A 21468-nucleotide genomic window follows, 5' to 3' on the forward strand; every position below is an offset into this window, starting at 1 on the left:
ATGCAGAAGGCAACAGGATGTTTCTGAATTATGTTTTTCACATAATTTACCTATCTGTATACCGCTGTTTCCACTGTCATAAAAACGGGCTGATGACTTCCTTGTTCTATGAAGTCCCTCCTTCAGAAATACGTAACGAGTTCTGATTGTGCCAGCGGTTCCTGTGTTGTGATTCGACAGCAGCTTAGCTTACCGGTTGTGGTCCATAACGCCTTCTCCAGACAAAGAGGGAACTGCTCCATCTTTCAAGAATAATCTTTGTGCGAATCTGGCATTAAACTGATTGAGATTGAGGAAGCTGTCCTCAGCAAAATGTGCTGCACATAGTTTTACATGTGGATTATAATTTTCGGGAACCGAGTTAAACATAAATTGTAACCATTGATTAAGTACAGCGTCCCTGGGAAGGCCAAACAAAGGTGATGGGATTGCGGGGTGAAAATAACAGCGTTTCGACGACATGGTGACAAACACACTCTACAAACGCAACTCTTGCTCTTCTCCGTGGGAGCGCAACAAGACCACGCCCCCTTTTTTGTGTATTCCTGTGGGCGGAGGTTAGTCAAAAAACTGTTTTAGTGACGTCATTAAAGTAGGAAGTAGAGGGATGTAGTCCAAACTGGCCATTCGAACTTTGAGCTTTAAAATTTTACAGATTTTATTTATACTCTAACAACAACATTACACACGAACTAAAGTTTGAAACATGGGATCACGAAGAATGGGACCTTTAAGTCGCTACTTTCCTAAAAAAAGAATTGCTACTTTTCCCAAAAAGAATTGCTACATTTTCTCAACAAAAAAAAATCGCTACATTTTCTCAAAAAAAATTGCTACTTTCCCAAAAAGAATCCAGGCTCATGGACTTTTCCAGACCCCCATGAGGTTCTAATATTTATTAAACTGGCTGTGGCTTGCCGTTTCCGATTAACATTCTTCCAAACTAACATTTAAACTAGGGGTGTCCCCGACTACATATTTACATAGTCAAGTCTTGCAGAGATTCGACTAATAGTGCTAAAGGATTCGATTCCATGCTGAAGGCCAAAGAAGTACTTTGAAAAGCTCGTTCAACTGTGCACGAGATGGAGCGGGACACGGAAAATACAGTAAGGCCTATCGGGCCTTAAAGGTGCTAAGGCTAAAGAGGATGTTTTGTTTTATACATTTTTGCAATATTACTTGAAACTGTCTTTACTAACTGATAAAAGACTATTTATTAGGTGCACTGAAAGTTATAATATTAATATACATCATCTGTGCACGAGGTAGGGCCTTAAAAACATCAGAATGGCCCTCTGGCTTGTCAATCACTGCCGTGACGTTCCTTGTGAGAGACGAGCGCGGCTGCACGCTCCAGTAACTTTCCACACTCCACAGGCGCCGCATGCAATGTTTTTGTCAGGAGACAGATTATGAGTTACCTGCGGTGAGTCCGACATAATGAATCCAAATTACACGACACAGCGAATGCCGGTGGTAAACACTCGTGTTCCAATACTCGTGCACGAGTTTTGGGAGGCGTTCCGTCGAAATGAGCTGTGAAGGAGGGGGGTTGTTCTTACGCATGCGCTCATTTCAAAAACTCACTAACAGTCCTTGGTTTCTCAGTCGACAAAAAGATCCTCTTTAGCACCTTTAAGACAACTTTTATTTTCTTTCACACACAGCACAGAGAAACAACTCTCTAATAAAGCAACCAAAACTGTCTGTCAAGAGATAAATGCAAGTAACAATGACTTGAAAACAACAATGAATTGAAATGAAAGGCAATGTGGATAAACATTCACATCCACGATGTAGGCTACAGAACACCACACAAAGATACAGAAGAAAATGAATAAAAGCATTTGGGATCAATGAACCTAAAAAAATATATAAATAACTGCAGACATTTCGCATGTCGGCAAATCAAATTAAATCCGCTAAATTGCCTGTGCAAGCAAAAATTAATTTACAGAATTGAATTAGAATATACCATTCTAATAAACAAAAATAATAATAATAAAATAAAAAAAAAAACGAAATAGTCATAATCAAGTCACAAGCAAAATGCAGGGAAACGTAGGCTATATTCAAAACACAAGCCACAAATAGTTAAATTAGTTGCATCAGTTACCACCCCCTCACAGGGTCATTTTGTTAAAAGTTTATGTAAAGAAAATGAAATATTACATAACTTAATGTTGAATGATGTTCTTGTTGTGTGGACTAATCAGATAAATGTAAATTTGTATTTTCTAAGTGAATTCATTTTTTCAGTAGGCTACAAACAAGGCCATTGAAACGTCGAATTCATATTTCAAGATTAAAAATCTATGAATAAAAACAAATATATATTAAATTACGACATTCTATTGATGGTTTCCAAAAAACGGACAACATTAGATTTTAAAAATCTATTTCTTGTTTTTCTACTCCAATGGCATACATATTGTCTGTGACGGGGTGGTACAAGAATGGCTTCCTTGCCTGAATAAAAAGAATTATATTAATAAAGATTTTGTGCCTGAGGTGGGAAAATATGATTTTTGGAGGATTACCACATCTTTCAAGTTGTAGGTTTGTTTTAAAAAAAAATTGAAAAAATGCGAAATGGAAATGGCACCCGTTTCGTAGAATGACTCGTCTATCAGAGAAAGATGGAACTTATTTATTTCTGAGGATGAGCCCCGGTGGGGAATATGCAGTAAAATATACACAAGGGTCCTTATAGCGCCGCCATTAGGCAGAACCAATAACTTTTTGACTTTAGAAACAGGGAACTGCTTGTGAGGTCTGGCAACCGTGCTGACGACACACACCACGTCAACTTCAACTGACTGCAACTGTTCTTAAAAACCCCACACACTTCTCCATTTCTTTAAGCAAAGTCTTATTCTTTAAAATCTGGAAACCATGTAATCGTTCACAGATAATACGGTGAGTGTGAGTACAATACTAGCACTATCACGCGAGGTCTAGTTTAAATGTTAACGGCTCTATGCTTCTGAATGTCGCGGGCTAATAGCTCGCGCACGTTAGCCTAGCATCCTCGCTTCAGCTACGGATATTTGAAACTTATCCAGCCAGCTATCACAACTTATCTTATTATCCCCATGCCACAACTAAGATAATGGTAAGTAAAGTCATTTTAGTCTTAAACATGTTATATGCGCGTGAAATGTTTTTGGGTCGTTAGCTGAAGGGTACATTGTGACGCCTTCGTGAGAATACATTAGTTTTGGATTCTCTCTTTTTTTTTTAAACGTGGTTAACAGGTGCTTGAGTGCACTGGATGTATTGTACATGTGTTGTATTTCTATTGAGCTGTCAGCCTTTGAACGAGGAAGCACATATGATGGTCAAAAATGTTGTCTAGATTGTCAGCTCCCTAGGTTTTGAGACACAGCCCTAAGATGGTATAAATACATCAGACGTTGGCGTTGTATTGAATATAAATGGGTTTCCTTACAGTTATTATTGATTCAATCATGACCTCATTGTCATCGACGTCATCTCAGTTGACGGGGTCAAGCTCTTCATGCAGGACTCTTCCAGGGGAAGGGACTCAGGTGAGCAACTAATGCACATTCACTCTATATTAATTCAGTCTTTGGGTTTTTTTTTAAAAATGGAAGAGTTTATTGAACCTTTTGAAGAGATAATTCATCATTTTAAATTGTGCATAAATCATATTTTTTACATCTGGCTTTTATGGCTTATATAGTATGATGAATTGAGAATATGGAGCTTACGCTTGTGAAAAAAACATCAATTTTATTCCCAATTTTAGTCATAGACTGAGCAAAAATATGCAATTTGCTGCAGTTGCTGATACTTATGGCCAAAAAGTGATATTCTGATAGCTTGTGATGTAAATCAGTGACACTTTTATAACAGTTTAACAGACTGCTTACACAAAATGCATGTACTGCAAGTAAGCAGTTGTCACTCTGTATCTTCCAATAATATGTCTTTTAAAGATTGTATTTAAATTATTTTAATTTCTGGGATGTAAAATATATAATGCAATACAATTATGATTGAGAGAGATGTACAAACAAATGGTCCTCACACAAGTTTGTTGTAACATATTTGATACTTACATTTTAACATGATTTTTCTAAAAAGTGATATATAATCAAGTAAACCAGTAACACTTAATAAGGTCTCATTTGTGAACTAACAATGAACAATATATTTTTTCAGCATTTATTAACCTTTGTTACTATTAGTTAAAGATGTTCATGTTAGCTCACAGTGCATTATTAATGTTAACAGAAACAACTTTTGATCTTAAAAATGTGTTAGTAAATGCTGAGATATGACTAACATTAATAAATGCTGTAGTTCATTCTTAGTTTATGCTAACTAATATGGTTAACTAATTTTAACTAATTGTAAAGTGCTACCAGTAAGCCTAGCCTAAGTTGCTTTAGTTCAGTAAGTTCAGTCCAGTACTTGAAATATTAACAGCATAAAAGTTATTTACTTTCTAAAGCTCATTAAAGATTTCACATCCAAAAGACACGTGTACCACAGCCACATTTTTACAATTATGCTATGAAAGGCCCTTAACCTACTAAAAAATAAACAAAATATCAATCAGAAGGCATGTAGTGCATTGTGTGCAGCAGGTTTTTCAGTAAAGTTCTGGTCATGTTGATAATTTAGAGGCCTTTCAATGCTTCATAGTGTTAAACATATGGCTTTTTTCCTCCTGCAGGTCCACCCCAGAGCTCCTCTACTCCAGATCCTGAGAGTAGCAGGTGCTCGGGAGGAGGTGTTCACCCTGAAGGAGGTGAGGAGTGTGAATGAACTGACTTCTGCGGATTGACATGTGCTGTAGATAAGTTTGAACTGCTTGATAAGGTACATTTAATAACTGCAGTGTTTTTGATTAGGTCATGCACTACCTGGGTCAGTACATCATGATGAAACAGCTGTATGACAAACAGAGACAACACATCGTCCACTGTCAAGATGACCCACTCGGAGAGCTACTAGAAGTGGGGAGCTTTTCCGTTAAGAACCCCAGGTGAGCTCATAGCCTCCAATAAAGAGATTTAAATGGAAGAGAAAATAGAGTCCACTCTCTCCATTCGAGTCGTCCTTCAACATCGATGGCTGACGATATCTAGATAGCTGGTTGGCTGATGGTCAATCTAATATATATATATATATATATATATATATATATATATATATATATATATATAGATATATATATATATATATATATAGGGCTGTCAAGCGATTAAACATTTTAATCTATTTAGTTACATGACGTGTCGATTAATTAATTGCAACTCAAATTTTGCTGAGAAATTACCCCCAAATGATCATTTAAAGTGATTGTTGTGTTAAATGATAAAAACATCAAATAGACATTTACAAAAAGTAGCTTTACAAAGAAATATATATATTAGGGATGGGCATTTCAAGCAAAAATAATATTTGAAAATCGCTGGGAATTATTCGATTTAGGGCTGGGCGATATATCGCATGCAATTGTCACGCGCATTTCGTCAGTAAAGCCGGTTCCCTGATTGCTGCTAAATCGCCATCACCTGCTTTCAAATGGAGTGGCATTTAATAGACATATTGAACAGATAATGAACGCGATATTGCGTAGCTTGTCAGTGAACTACGGCTCTGTCTATTAAATGCCGCTCCATTTGAAAGCAGGTGATGGCGATTTAGCGGTAATCAGGGAACCGGCTTTACTGACGAAATGCGCGTGACAATCTCATGCGATATATCGCCCAGCCCTAATTCGATTATTATTCGAAAATCGCACCCCTCCCCCGCACGCACGCATGCATGCACACACAAACAGAGAGAGAGGGAGAGAGACTATTCACGCTTTCAGTATGATATTGATAAACTGTTTGGGGAATTCATTGGGAATTCATTCACAACTTCATTGGGGAATATGCTGTCTTAACTCAAGCCATATAATGATTGTAATATGCTGAAACATATTAATATGTTCGTTAATATAAGTGAAAGTAAAATCCGCACGGCCATTCATAACGTTGCGAAGCAGAGCGAGTGCTTTCAATTAATTCCTATGTTGAGCTACCACATAAATAAACTGAAAACGCTTGCTCTCCACCAGTGGACATGCACCATGAATGACCGAGGGGATTTTACTTTCTCTTTCAAATTAACGCCATTTCGGGAGCGGTGACAATGATACCGGTGTTGTTCCTGAACACCGGCAACACCAACTATCGCAACAAGCCTACCTAAAGCCATATTGATTTTAGGCTGTCTAAACGCGTTATAACATTGTGAACAGCCTGAATGATGGCACAGTCTGTGTTCTGCTGTTGTCTAAGAGTTGAATGAAAGCAGCTTTAGGTGCGTTATTGGCCGCGCGCACCACCGTCTGTGAGCGTGTCACCATTGAAAACATGAGGATTTTTTAAGACGACAATCGCACATATCTATTCGATATTCTATAATTAAATCAACTAATCGAATATTCGAAAATCGTGACACATCCCTAATAAATAAATAAATATATAATAATATATATATTTTTTTTTTCTATTCAACATAGAATCTATTACACAAACTTTTATGCTGCAACAGACATTGTTTTTCAGAAGCAGGATCTGAATTATTTACATGTATTTACAGACCAAAACAGTTTAGTTACCAACATTCTTCAAAATACCTTCTTTTATGTTCCGCAAAATACATACATACAGGTCATACAGGTGTGAAATGACATGAGGGTTTTTATCCCCAAAATAAGAAATAATTTTTCCCCAATTAAATAATACCCTAAATAAGAAACTAAAACTGCCAGTAGGTGGCAGTAAATGTCTGAATGAGTAAGTCCTGGGTTGCAAGACCACAAGTGCATATGAAGTGTGACATTTGGGATAGGCCCTGGATGTCTCTTTATCTTAGTTGAAGTGAATACCTTTTCTATACTGTAATATCTCTCAGCCATCTTTCTTTTAACGGTCTTTCCTCAAATCTCTTGATCACTCTCTCTCCTCCTCCATCATGAGTGTATATGCCCCCTACTGCTGATTGGCTACATGTGTGTTGTGGTGCTTTCAACAATGTTTCTCAGAAATCGCTTACTACACCTTTAATTGTTAAGTCACCATTTAGTCACCCTCATGTCGATCCAAACCTGTATGATTATTTATTTATTTATTTGTCCTGCTGTGGATCATAAAATATTATGTTTTGAGAGATCTCTTTTTTTTTTTTTTTTTTTTTTTAACCAGCTGATTAATTGCCCTGGTCGATGCATCGCCCGATCTCTTAGCTTTTGTGTTCTATAGAGAAATCAATATATTTTAGGTATTTACATCTTTCTTTTCTGCCTTTTGTAGCCCTGTGTATGAGATGTTGAAGAGGAATTTGTTTATTTTGAATAATTCGGGTAAGTCCATCCCTCTTGTTGTTGAATTTATTTTGAATGATCTTGAGTAATAAAATGTCTGACAGACTTGTCTCACTGTCATTTAGCACTTTCACTCTCTTGCTTTCTCTTATTTTGATTAGCCCCACCTTTCATTTTGAGGTGTGTGTTTGTATGTCTGAATGTGATGTTTATGCTACAGTGGGTATGTAAACTTGTTTTTTTTATGGTTTCAACTTTGATTGTATTATCAGGTTCGTGTACTGTGCAATACACTTCATACAGGAACTCTAAACTTTTCTTAAAAGTTAAAATATTAAATAGTAATAATATTAAAAAACAGTGCACACACACCTTCACAATTTTGCACCACTAATTTAGGCATTAAGCCTGGGCCAAGTGTGATTGACGTGTGCTTGGTGAATAAAGGGCAGTTTTTTTTCTTTTGTTTTGTTTTGTTACTGTGTCTCATTTGAAATACAGATGCAGCAAAGAATCTTTCTGTCGGCAAGGATTCTAATGAGTCTCCAAGTGAAGATCCTGGTCAGGTAAAACTACAGCATGGTGCACAGGAGAAACAGTGTTTGTTACTCCTCCTCTTCATGGCAAACAATTGATCAGATAATCAAATTGAATCCTTTTGTGATAAATTTAATGATTAATTTTGTTATTTGAGCTTTGCTTTTAAATGAAAGGCTAATAAAAGTGCATTGTACGGGGGCATTTGGGTACCATATGTTTATTTTTTATATGATTTAGCTTTATGCTTTATTTCATCAAACAGTACTCACAGCGACCTTTTACATTTGTTGCTAGCTTTTCCCCTTTTTTATTTATGTTCTAATCGACCAGTTATTTAAATGTCAGTGATTGTCTTCCCAATCTTTCACATCCTTTCTTTCCATTGTAGTTGCACAAAGTTTTGCTACAATGCATTTTTGTGTGAAGTATTGCATCATGATCAGTAGCCTGTTTGCCATGAAGGGGAGGGCGGCAGCTGTCTCCGCCAGTCGTATCTGTACAGAGTGGCACCGTCTCTGTACTTCCCCACGGCCGGCCTGGCCTGGTGGTCCTTCCGGAGAAGCCACCAGCATGGGCCTGGCTGCTGGGGGACAGAGTACCTGTCTCTGTTTGTCGCTCAGAGTTTCCTTCTCTGCGTCGCTGCCCCTTTCGGAAGGACTGCAGATTCCTTCTCAGTTCACTGGCCCTCTTCACCCCTCTGTCATACACCCATCTATATTTAACACCTTACGGTTGTGTGTTGGCAGACTGAAGTTAGGTGGGGTTGGGAAAATCAGTCTGGGATGAGGTTCCTGGTACCATCGTGCATTTGCGCTATTCACAGGATTTTAAATAGAAAGGTGTTGAACTTTGAAAGGTGTTATGATTTTGGATTTGCTTTTTTCTTTTTCTTTTTTTTGATATTACATATTAGTATATAATTTAGGTACCAGATGTCTGTCTGTTTGCTACCACTCTGCACTTTTGAAAACATTACAACAGCAGTGGTGTCTAATATCTTCATCATTTGTGATCCATTTTAAGAAACTTTTTTTTTTTTTTTTTTTTTTTTTTAGAAACTTACTATTATTTTTCACCTTCCACTACTTGTGAGGATGTGGCCTTTTGTTGCCACAACCATGGGCACCTGCTGTGAAGGAACTGCCGTCCTACCGAGTGTCATGTCATTACTATGTGCTGATTCGGCTTTTTCCTTACTGTGTAGGTGTCCAGTGTGTCGATTAGCTCTGGACAGGCTCTCATTGCTGGCAGTACCAGCACTGGTGCAACCCAGAGCTGCTCACAGCGCAGGCCACGCGATCCTGATGAAGGTCAGCATGAACCAACAAATACTGCACTCACTTTAGACCAGGGGTGTCCAATCCTGCTCCTGGAAGGCCACTGTGCTGCAGAGTTTAGCTCCAACCCCAATTAAACACACCTGAACCAGCTAATCAAGGTTTTTATGCGTACAGGCAGCTACCAGGCATGTGTGTTTTGGTAAGGAGCTAAACTCTGCAAGACAGCGGCCCACCAAGACCGAGTTTGGACACCCCTGCTTTAGACAGTGTAATCAGACCTGCCAACATGTACGCATTTTGCGTACCAAGTACGCATTTTGACCTCAAAGTACGCTGGTACGTTTTGTCACTCTATACTACACAAAAACCCGGTGAGTCCTCTGTGCGCGCGTAGTACTCAAATCCAGCAAAATAAAGAGTTTGACCAATCATATCGCTGGGTTCATTTCCCCAAATAGCAAGCGGGGATGATTGACAAATGCATACGGCCTATCAATACAAAGAGACCGCAAATCGACAGCAACACAAAATCCCGCGCGATCCTCCTTCCATTCTTGCAGTCTCAGTGACTGAATTCTCAGGCGAGGACAGTACATCACGGTACTTCTGATTCCTTGAGGTAAACGGGTAGAAAATGCTCAAGTAATGTTGAACAACAAATCTAAATAAAATTGAAATCGCTATATGGCTTAGTGATTATGAAAGTGCTGTGATGTGTATACTGACTGACAAGAGCGAGTCTGGAGAAACAGGCGTTTATTTATTTATTCTCAGTGTTGAGAAACGTATAGCCTACATGTTGCGTTATTGTGTTAATACTAACTAAAGTACCTAATTATGTTACATAGCCTACTTATTTTGTATGAAAACTAGCACATTAGTTACTTATGGATTTAAAAGCACCGTTGTCTCAGTGCTGCGCGAGCTCTCTCATACACACAAACGCGCGTGAGCACAGAGAGGGAAGATCATTGTAAAATGAAAATTGCCGTGGTTTAAAATTTGTTCTTGTTATTTTTTTTTGTCAGAAAACATTTTTAATTATCCACCCATGTTGTTAAGATTCGGTAAATGGCGGACTCTTTAGTTAACACAACCCCTCGTTATATAACTAACTTCTTTATATTCTTGAATACTCTATTCGTTTTGCACTTATGGGTCCTGTCTATTCACTGTTTAATGTTTTCTATCCACAAGTTTCCTACGCCCCATGAGGCCTTGCGTCAAACGTGGGAGCGTCTTCCGGTTCGAAGTAAACAAGCTGGACGTGACACTCATTCATTCAACAGTTGACAGTGATTCAAGATTTAACGATCCAAACTTGCGAACGTTTGTTTTTTACTTAAAGATTTAAGATTCCGGCATCAATATTTGAACAATGTTTTACAATAAAAAAAGTTACAGTAATAGTAATGTATTAATTTATGTCAGGAGTGCACATCAATCATGCTTAATCTAACTGATATTTATACTGACATAAAAAGAAAACACAGACCTATTCAGTTGCGCCTGCTTCCATTTATTTGCGATCACAAGAATGCAAAAAACAATTCCATTAAGGCTTTTAAATCTAAAGGCTTACACATTTAGAAATATATTGATAACATACCCTATGTTTACGTCACTTTTCTGAGACTTTCTATTGATTTTCCTCTAAATTATGCGATGATTGATATCCGAGGATGTTTGCGCGATCTCTCCGTCTATCCTGATCCTTTCAGCCAGAGCAACAGAGGGAGCTCATGAGAAGACAACAGGAGTTATGAGTTATACGAGTTAACCGGAGTGTGAATCTGTGAAATATGCATTTGTCAGGAATCAACAGGCACAGGGAAGAGACAGATAAAACATTAAACCAAATAAATACACGATTATAATCACATAAGAACTGTCTTCATTCCTCAAGCAGTCTCTGATATTTTCCATAAGTGTATTATCGCAGTGGTTAACATAAGTAGCCTTTAGCATCGCATACAGTGGAAACGTGACTGGCTCTGGCACGCACGACACATTAGGAGTCAATAACATCATAAGGCTTTGGTGCATCAGTGACAGGTGAAGTACAGACAGCGGGTTGTTCATGTATTGCAGGGTCAGGATGCTCTAGTCATGCAGCAGCACTTTTGTGGAAGGTCAGTAAAGTAAAGGGCAATTAAGGGCACGAAAACTGTTTATTGTATTGTGATATTAATGTAGTAAACTGAGATGTTGTCCCTGAGCACCGTAACGACATCTCATAAAGATTTGAAACTTTACAAAGTAAACAATGATCCAAAAAACACTTAGCCTCTTTGCTAATTAGAACACAAAATACCATTGGTATGCTACTTCCGCCGCCTCACCGGAAGTTGTACCCACGTTCTCTTTTACAGTAGTGCCCCGCGGAAACAGGTGGATAAATATGTTTGTATTGGCTAACCTTTAATTAGCGAATGTTTGTCTTGTTCAAATACAGCATGTTACAAATAGATACCTTTTTTCTGTGGGATTTATATCCAATATTATTCTAATATCCAAATATTTTAGCATATTTGGATATTGGAATAATAAATTAAGTATTTTAAATGAATCACGTTAACTCAATGTTTACTCTTTTCTAAGGGTTTCTTAATTTTAGACTAGTTTTCATTACAAAACCTGTGTAAAGGACTCAACTGTCAGGTTAGTTGTATGTAAATAGAGCCTACTTGAAATTGCAAACACAAATTTTTAGTCCATATTAAATATGTGAATGTGATTCACTTGTGGTTGTCAGTTTGTATAAGCACACATTATGCAATGCAATATTAATCATGAATAAAAAAAATGCTTTTGAGCAGGTGTAGTGAAATTTTTAATTGTCAAATTATAAAACTTTAACAGTCAAAATTAATTAACGAAGATGGGTGTGTTTGTGCTTTGTATTGTATTCTCAAAACTATAAAAAAAATAAAATAAAAATAAAACGTGTCCTGTCCCGTCACACTGGTACTCGAGAATTTTTTCCAAGGTTGGCAGGTCTGTGTAATGAATATGGCTGGGCGATATATCGAATGCTGATAAGCCACGCAATATCGCGTTCAATATCGACGGCGATTCATATCGATATTGAACGCGATATTGCATGGCTTATCAGTGAACTACGGCTCTGTCTATTAAATGCCGCTTCATTTGAAAGCAGGTGATGGCGATTTAGCGGCAATCAGGGAACCGGCTTTACTGACGAAATGCGCGTGACAAAAGCATTCGATATATCGCCCAGCCCTAGTAATGAATATCATGTCTCATTTTTGAAAATAAAAAATGTACATTAGATCAGATACCTCTCTATCCTTACAGACTCCTCAGATGACTTGCCCAGGTCTGCTTGCAAACGGCCAAAGCTGGATGTGACTTTGGAAGAGTGGGACCTTTCTGGGTTGCCCTGGTGGTTTCTGGGTAACCTGCGAAGTAATTATACTCGCCGAAGCAACGGCTCAACTGATATTCACACCAATCAAGTAAGAGGGCAAGCTCCACCGAAAATAATTCATATGGCCATTCTTACTCATAAAGAACTTTATTGTAGTCAGTGTAGTGAAACTGTCACACAACTAGACTGAGGGAACAGCTCTCTCCCGGACAGGACGAGGACACGGCCATCGTTTCTGACACCACAGATGATCTTTGGTTCCTAAATGAGGCAGAAAGCGAGCAAGTGAGTGTGGAGATGAAGGAGGCGGTGCTGGAGCAGGGAAGTGATGCAGAGTCTCCACATGAAGAAGAGGAAACTGGGAAAGACAGTAAAGATGATAGGAAGGTAATGTTACTTTTTTCTTTTCTTTTTCTTCACTGACTATTATTTTAAGATGATTGACTCATCATAACCAGCTAATTTTCACTCTCAGATGCAAGAAGAACAGGATGAAGACTCTCAGTGTTTAAGTGATGACACCGATACTGAGATCTCCACACAGGTAGACACACCATCAGGAAAATTGTGTTCTTTATTAGTAATCATCGTTTTTTTGAATGAATATCTAAATACTCTCACTAAGGCTGCATTTATGTGATTAAAAATACAGGAAAGACATTAATATTGTAAAGTATATCATATCTATTTTCTATTATGATGGCAAAGCAGAAATTTCAGCAGCCATTGCTTCAGTCTTTAGTGTCAGATGATCCTTCAGAAATCATTCTTAAATGCTGATTTGGTGCTCAAGAAACCTTTTATTATTTTCATTGTTAAACAGTTTTCCTGCTTAATATTTTAGTGAAAACAGTGTTTTTTCAGGATTCTTTAATGAATAGATGATTGAAAAGAACAGCATTTCAACAGCATATTTGAAATAAAAATTCTTTTGATCAATTTAATGCAATCTTGATGAATAAAATCTTATAGGCCCCAAATTTTGAATGTTAAAATATAATGGAAAAAAATACGATTTATAGGGTGTATTAAAATATTGTTTGATTACATGTAAGTTTATCATTCACATATATATATATATATATATATATATATATATATATATATATATATATAGTTTATTATAATAGTAATTACTTAAATAGTTACACATACACAAAAGGCATATCTTATTTAAATGATCTTATCTTCTGGCAGGATGCATGGCAGTGCTCAGAGTGCCGCAAGTTTAACACCCCTCTTCAACGGTACTGCATGCGCTGCTGGGCTCTGCGGAAAGACTGGTACAAGGATTGTCCTCGTCTCGTACACTCCATTTCTGTTCCAGACATCCCCATCTGCAGTTCACGTCCTGAGAGGGAGGAAGACGAGGAGGATGATGGAATCGACATGCCTGACTGCCTTAGGACGGTGTCTGACCCTGTCGTCCTCCCCTCGCACCACGTCTCTAGAAACATCCCCCCATCATCCGCTTCGTCGTCTAAAGGAAAGGGTCCTTCCCGGCTTCACCACCACTTACAGGAGAGCTCAGAGGGTGACAGCCAGGACACGCTGGACATGGAAACAGAATGCCATCCCGAGGCCATGCTAGAACCCTGCAAGCTGTGCCGAGTGCGGCCGCGAAACGGCAACATCATCCACGGCCGCACAGCTCACCTGATCACCTGTTTCCCCTGTGCCCGCAAGCTGCACAAATTTCACGCTCCTTGCCCAGGCTGTGGCCAGGTTATACAGAAGGTCATCAAAACCTTCATAGCATGACCGAAATATCTTAAAGGCGCGCATGTATTAAACACACACTCACTTGCTGCTTAAAAAAAAAAATATATATATGTTTCCTTGTACATAAACACAGGGAAATTGACAAACCGTTGATGGGCTAAAATAAAAATAAAAAAACAATTTATCTATAATAATTTTATTGTATAGTACAAATCAAGTATAAATAATGTACAGAATGTAATTTAAAGAAACTGGCCTCATATTAATGGTTCGCCATTGTTTTGTTACCATAACTTGGCTTAAGGAAAAGTGATCTCTTTGCATCTGCTTTCTGTCAGGTGAAAGAGAGGGTTAGCCACCACAATATGCTACTGCCTTAGTGGGAAGATATGGATAAACAGTTAAAATCCTAACCTTGAAATAGTCCAGTCAGTTTGTAATAGCATATTTGAATGGCCTTTCAGTGTACCTGGACAACTTTGGTTTTACTTTATTTTAGAAGATTTTTCCCCTTGCAGATTTCAGGCACTTAAAAACTAAAGCATCGAGTTGACCTGGTGAAAGATTTTTCTTTGGACATCTGTGCTTTAAACAGATTATATTTATTTATTTAAAAACTTAAGTTTGAATGATCAGTCAACAGTTGCAAGTCATTCCTGTTCTATGAGAAGAACCAATTGTATTATAGATTGTGAAGTATTAAAACACCTTTTCATGTGGAGGAGGTACAATAGAAAAGTGTAATTAGGCCAATGACCGTGGTTTTTGCTTCCAAACCTTTCTTTTGGTTGCTTATGATGCTCAGCTCCTACTTGTTCCTTTGTTTGTTGGTTTGTTTTTGTTGCTGTTTTTCTATACCTGAACAGATATGATGATAAAGCACAAATAGTCCTCAATCTGTTCAGCCCTCTGCCTTCCCTATTAATTCAGGTTTCCTGTCACACACACACGTACGTGTTTAATGTTTTATGAAGTAACATTTATGAGAGCGGTTAGTGGAAGGATTTCTTTTTTTCCATAGAGTTGCCAGGTGAGATGACATTTATGGGACAAAAAAAGTGTTTTGAAAGCAATGCCTGCCATACTTTTTGTTTGTTTGTTTTTAAATATTGCTTTATTTTGCAGAAAGGTCATCTGTATTGTTGGCAGTGTTCAGTGAATTTTACTAGAGCACTTCTGTTATGTGGGATTTTAGGGTTATTGTCCTCTGCTTTTCTTAGCACTGCGTTGTTTTCCATAACAAAGTGGATTCGGTCTCGGTTGTGTATTTGAGCGCAGCCATAGAGGACTCTTTGAAGAGGAATTCTGTTGTCCTCGGCCACCAGAGGGCGAAAGATCTTTTCACACGCACTAAACGCATGGGACTAGCTTTGCTTATTTCTAATTAATGCTGTGTTATTTACTTTTTGAGGATGTGGAAGCTGTATTAAAATCCCATCCAAATTTACCTGAACTTTCTTGTGTGGTACAAAAACTGCTATTTCACTGCCATTATGCCTCATAGTATGGAATCGAAAACAAATTCATCCTATGCCAATGCAATTATGTAATGAAGTTTGTTTTTGTTTTATCCAGACATGTTTTCTGCTTGGATTTAGTATGAACAGTAATTGTTTTGTTTGTTTTTTTAAATGTAAAATAAATAATCAAACCAGTGAATAATGCTCTTGTTCATTTTTACTCTGCCTCGTTGCTATATTTTTCAGCCATGCATTTCAGAGCATAAATCTTCGACATCTTTTACACCAGATGGAACTTTGTTAGGCAACCTTTAGTACTATACATCTGTTGCCAAATAAAAGGTAAGTTTCTTTGTTTTTTTTGTTTGTTTGGTTTTTTTTTTTCTACCACAAGGAGGCAGTAACAGACTTTCATTTGCTCCCTTTTGAGGTTGGCTTTTGAATATTCCAACCTTCATTTAAATTGTTTATTTTGATGAACACAAAAGCAATTTTGTTTATGATGCATATTCTGTGCATTAAAATGTTGGTTAAGTTCTTGGTGTGTCTAAAGGCTGTGTGAACGCATGAACTTCACATGAAATTCTGCTTGTTTCTGTCCAATGGAAGCAGTGATGTAATAGGAAATCAATAACGGAAGTGTCTCGAGGGGCGAGTCTCCATGCTGAAGGATAATTGGGTTCTTCCTCTAATCGCACCTCTAATCTCACCATCTCAGGCCTTCGTCTTAATGGGCCTACCATCAGGTTAGATCTGTTAAACTGGCAGTAGCTGGTCGCTCAAAGGTTCACACATAAACAGCTCAATGTCCTTTACCACATCACTAGTAGAAGGACGAGACGATTAGAAGCGTTTCGAGCTTCAATTTGACATTTTCTTTACTTTTGTCATGGTTTTTGATCTCAATGAAGAAGAAACTACGTTTGTAATTATTTTTCCATTTTTATTGTCTTTCCTTCTGGTTTATTTATTCTCTCTCCTTTACATGCACAGGCCGTTGTTTACGCAGGCAGTTTTGGTGGTATTTATGCAGGCTCCTGGCTGACATGTTCATTAGCGCTCCCTTTGTCTTTTTAGGTATCTTTCTCCAACATTGTTTACAATATGTGCCTCTAAGGAAGATGCGGTGGTTGAGAAATTGGTATTGACAATTCATGAAGGAGCTTTTTGACCACGTGCCCAAGGTAGCGTTTCCTAGCTGTTGCATATTTTTGGTTCAGCCAGGCTCAAATATTTATCCATTACTGTCATGTATGCAGAGGCAATAACATGAATTTCATTAAATAAGATTCCCCTTATGATAAATACTTATCAGAAATCCTGAAACAGCTTGACGCGTTGGCTGCTAATGCCACAGCTTAGATCTGCCTGTACATGTTTTCACTTATGAGTCATTCCTGTGATTCGTGGTTCACCAAAATTAAATGTTAAAAGCTTTTCGCTATACTTCGGTATGTCCATTTTATTGGATAACAATAATTATTGCATATAAATATTTTTTCTTAATTTTTTTTCATGTCTCTGTGGCACTTCATTTGTGGAAAATATTTAACAAAATGTGCACAGTCTATAATTTTTTGACAGTACTGTAAGAATTTATTTGTGTTACTGTTTTGTGAAAAATATTTTTCTAAAAAAAAAAAAAAAAAAGTAAAGTTATGTCCCTGTCTGCAATAAGGTTTCATTAGTTCATTACTTTAGTTAACTTGAACTAAGAATTAAAGGTGCCATCAAACGTTTTTTTTTTAAATATGTAATATAAGTCTAAGGTGTCCCCTGAATGTGTCTGTGAAGTTTCAGCTCAAAATACCCCATAGATTTTTTTAAATAGTTTTTTTTAACTGCCTTTTTTGGGGCATAATTAGAAATGCACCGATGCAGGCTGCGGCCCCTTTAAATGCTCACGTTCTCAGCCCATGGAGCTCGCGCTTGCCTTAAACAGTGCATAAACAAAGTTCACACAGCTAATATAACCCTCAAAATGGATCTTTTTTCAAAGTGTTCGTCATACTGCATGCATGCGTCGAATCATGTGAGTATTGTATTTATTTGGATGTTAACATTTAATTCTGAATTAGTTTGAGGTTTTGCTCCCTGGCTAACATTACACACTGTTGTTGAGATTTATAAAGAATGAAGTTGTGTTTATGCATTATACAGACTGCAAGTGTTTAAAAATGAAAATAGCGACGGCTCTTGTCTCCGCGAATACAGTAATAAACGATGTTAACTTTAACAACATTTAACAGTACATTAGCAACATGCTAACGAAACATTTGGAAAGATAATTTACAAATATCACAAAAAATATCGTGATATCATGGATCATGTCAGTTATTATCGCTCCATCTGCCATTTTTTGCTATTGTTCTTGCTTGCTTACCTAGTCTGATGATTCAGCTGTGCACGGATCCAGACGTTACTGGCTGCCCTTGTCTAATGCCTTGAACATGGGCTCATTGGGCTGGCATATGCAAATATGTTACGTAACAGTCGGTGTTATGTTGAGATTCGTTATGTTGATGTTCTTCGGAGGTCTTTTAAACAATTGAGATTTATATAAGAAGGAGGAAACAATGGAGTTTGAGACTCACTGTATGTCATTTCCATGTACTGAACTCTTGTTATTTAACTATGCCAAGATTAATACAATTTTTTATTCTAGGGCACCTTTAACAATACCTCTTCAGCATTTATTAATTTTAATGTTAATTTCAACATTTACTAATACATTATGGAAATCAAATGTTGTATTTGTTAATGCACTGTGAACTAGCATGGGCAAACAATGAACAGCTGGATTTTTTTCAATGAACCTCCAATAAAGAAATTTGAAATTTGTCTAATGAAAATTAAATGTATTTAAAAAACAAATCCAGGTTGAAATACTACCGAATCCCAGGAATGACCCTTGTACAGATGTTATGGCCAGACTGTTTAAATAACTGCAAATGATTTCATATAAAGTGATTTTTGTAGCAGTGATGTGCTCAGTGCTGTCTAGCTACTCATTGGTTAGTCAATATTGTTTGGTGTTCACTGCTCTGAGCCTTTCTTCCAGACCGACTTTCCTTCCTTTCCAATATAAGTTATTGACAAAATCTGTGTCTCCAATGATGTGAAATAAAACAGGAATTATAAGATGTCTGGGCTTCTAAGGTACAGCAAGGCTGCTGCACCTTTCATATATACACACCTTTCAAAAGTCTAGGATCAGTGAGATTTTTTTTTTTATTATTTGATCAAAAATACAGTAAAACAGTAATATTGTGAAATATTATTACAATTTCAAATAGCTGCTTTCTATTTGAACATATTTTAATTATTCCTGTGATGGAAAAGCTGAATTTACACCATCATTACACCAGTCTTCAGTGTCACATGATCCTTCAGAAATCTTTCTAATACTGGTTTGGTGCTCTAGGAACATTTATTATTATTATCAATGTTGAAAACAGTAGTGCTGCTAAATTTTTGTAAAAAATGGTTATACTTTTCCCCTCAAGATTTAATGAATAGAAAGTTCAAAAGAACAGCATTTATTTGAATGGAAATCTGACTGTGTAAATAATGACCAAATTGTAATTTATTCCTTCAGTATCAAGGAGTTGAAATGCAGGGCTGAATATAGAGTGTTATAGTAGATGTGGAGACCTCTCACATGGATGTATGTGCACACACTCTCATGCCCTACCTAAAACAGCCCAGTTCTACTCCATTAACCAGTGTCACTTCCCATTTCTGGGCTCTTGCTCCCCCGTTCCATATTCCATTATCTTACTCACACGGTCTGCCTTCCTTCCCCTTATGGGGAAATCGATAGCCACACTAAATAGATTTCACAATCAATTTTTCTATCATCGTTCCACAAAACTGCTTTCTGGCTTTGAAAATGGGAACGCTTTAAAGGAAAGGAAAAAGAGAGCAACAGGATGTTTGAAGTGCTGAAATTCCTGCTGGTCTTGTCTTGAAGGGGTGAGGTTAGGGTGTATTTTTCACTGTATGCAGCCTGAATTGCAACAAGAAGTTTTCAGGTGAATGTCGTGTATAACATTGCAAGAAGTGTTGCTATAGGCCAGTTTTCAGTTATGGCCGGATTGTGTACTTTGTTTTACTTTCTACATCTAGAATCAACACTGCTAATAATAAGAAATGTTTCTTGAGCATCAAATCAGTATATTAGAATGATTTCTGAAGGATCATGTGACACTGAAGACTGGAGTAATTATGCTGAAAATTCAGCTTTGCCATCATCACAGGTATAAATTACATTATAAAATATATTACAGTACAAAACAGTTAATTGTTGTGATATTACTGTTTTACTGTATTTTGTTTAAATAAATATAGCCTTGGTGAGCACAAGAGAACATAAATTTCTTTTTTCCAAAACCGTTCTTGCACTGTTCTTGCACTTCCTTGAGTGTACAAGGGAGCAACAGGTTTGCCTGTCTCTGTCTTTTAAGGATGTGTTATTCAGTTGGGTTAGTATTAAAATGTTTATAAGATCTAATTTACTCTGCAAGATTCTCTTCAAACTGTTCTGTCCTTGACAGTAGTTGAAGAGACAAGTGACCACACACTATAAAAAATGCTGGGTTAAAAACAACCCAAGCTGGGTAAAATATGACAAACCCAGCAGGCTGGGTTAAAAGGCACCTATTATGCCCTCTTTCACATGATGTAATATAAGTCTCTGGTCTGGTCAAGTTTCAGCTTAATATATTTGGGGGTAAGCAAAAACATGCCTTTTACTATATTACTATATTGCTGGCTAAAAAAATAAATCGAAAATTGGTTGAAAAAAAATGGCTGGGTGAAAACAACCCAGTAGTTTTTAGAGTGAAAGTAGGCTGTTTGTGCTTTCATCTGCTAAAAGCCCACCCTTTAGAATGTACAGCTTTGTTACAGCATAAAAAAAAAATGTCGAAAATCTGTGGTATGATGAAAATTACCTTCAATGTTGAAATTTGAAGGTGCACTAAAAAATCTTGGGCTATTTAAGTCCTGGGTTGAGCCTTTTGGGTGATTTTTTTGGGTTATTTTTTATTATTTTATTATTTTTATTTTGTTTTGTTTTTGTGTTACCCAGATCTTGGGTCAGACATAACAGCCCAGGGGTTGAGTTATTTATCGCAGGCTTTTTGCCTCTTCAGGAGAAAGCAGTGCAGCTCTGTCAAATTGGTGCATGTTTTTGGTAAAACACAAGTTGGTGTACATTTTATTTTATCTATAAATTCATTATTGTGCTGTGTATAGTCTAATTTTATGCAAAGCAATGTGAGTTGCCTAAACAAATGTCTTTTTGTGGGATGGAAATGCCTGATGCTTGCATAAAATGTTATGATTTTATTCAAAAATATACAGAATATAAATACTGTAAAAAAATTATCCCAGTAAAATTTACGGTAAAAAAAACGGCAGCTGTGGTTGCCAGAACTTTACCGTAAAAAATACAGTAGCAACGTAAAAAAAAATCTGTTAAATTTACGGTAAAATAACGTATTTCATTAACTGATATAATGTTAATTTACCAACCTAATGAAGTACTAATATCTGTTTTGTACCTTTATATAATACACTGACAGTCACCAAACACAGTGTTGATAAGAGTCACATGATGAATCAAAGTTCATCACAAGCATCTTTTCCACAAGCTGAGGAGGACAATACTAATATAAAAAAAGGTGCACACAGTGTCATTCATACACACACTAAACA

The 21468-nt window shown here is 37.1% G+C and overlaps 1 protein-coding gene across 3 annotated transcripts; it reads left to right on the forward strand.

The window, feature by feature from the left end:
- Window positions 1-2763: 2763 nt before the first annotated feature.
- On the forward strand, window positions 2764-15947 carry mdm4 (MDM4 regulator of p53). 3 transcript variants are annotated; one of them, XM_067388200.1, is made up of 11 exons: window positions 2764-2922; window positions 3457-3554; window positions 4709-4783; window positions 4887-5020; window positions 7344-7393; window positions 7856-7920; window positions 9099-9204; window positions 12493-12653; window positions 12764-12952; window positions 13041-13109; window positions 13763-15947. In XM_067388200.1, the coding sequence occupies exons 2-11, from the start codon at window positions 3474-3476 to the stop codon at window positions 14324-14326; spliced, it is 1494 nt and encodes a 497-aa protein (XP_067244301.1). In that variant the 5' UTR covers window positions 2764-2922; window positions 3457-3473; the 3' UTR covers window positions 14327-15947. The 3 variants fall into 3 exon arrangements, with proteins under 3 accessions (XP_067244301.1, XP_067244303.1, XP_067244302.1); XM_067388202.1 differs by having other exon boundaries at window positions 12779-12952; XM_067388201.1 differs by having other exon boundaries at window positions 2768-3118.
- The last annotated feature ends 5521 nt before the right edge of the window (window positions 15948-21468 follow it).

Source organism: Chanodichthys erythropterus, chromosome 6, assembly GCF_024489055.1.
Source record: "Chanodichthys erythropterus isolate Z2021 chromosome 6, ASM2448905v1, whole genome shotgun sequence".
Taxonomy (NCBI): Eukaryota; Metazoa; Chordata; class Actinopteri; order Cypriniformes; family Xenocyprididae; genus Chanodichthys; species Chanodichthys erythropterus.

What these genes read in the sequence shown, in the direction of transcription:
- mdm4 (XM_067388200.1), top strand. Translation starts at nt 3,474, where the DNA reads ATGACCTCATTGTCATCGACGTCATCTCAGTTGACGGGGTCAAGCTCT. An exon ending in CAAGTGAAGATCCTGGTCAG is followed by an intron (nt 7,921 to 9,098) that starts GTAAAACTACAG and finishes CTTACTGTGTAG; the next exon opens with GTGTCCAGTGTGTCGATTAG. An exon ending in ATACTGAGATCTCCACACAG is followed by an intron (nt 13,110 to 13,762) that starts GTAGACACACCA and finishes ATCTTCTGGCAG; the next exon opens with GATGCATGGCAGTGCTCAGA.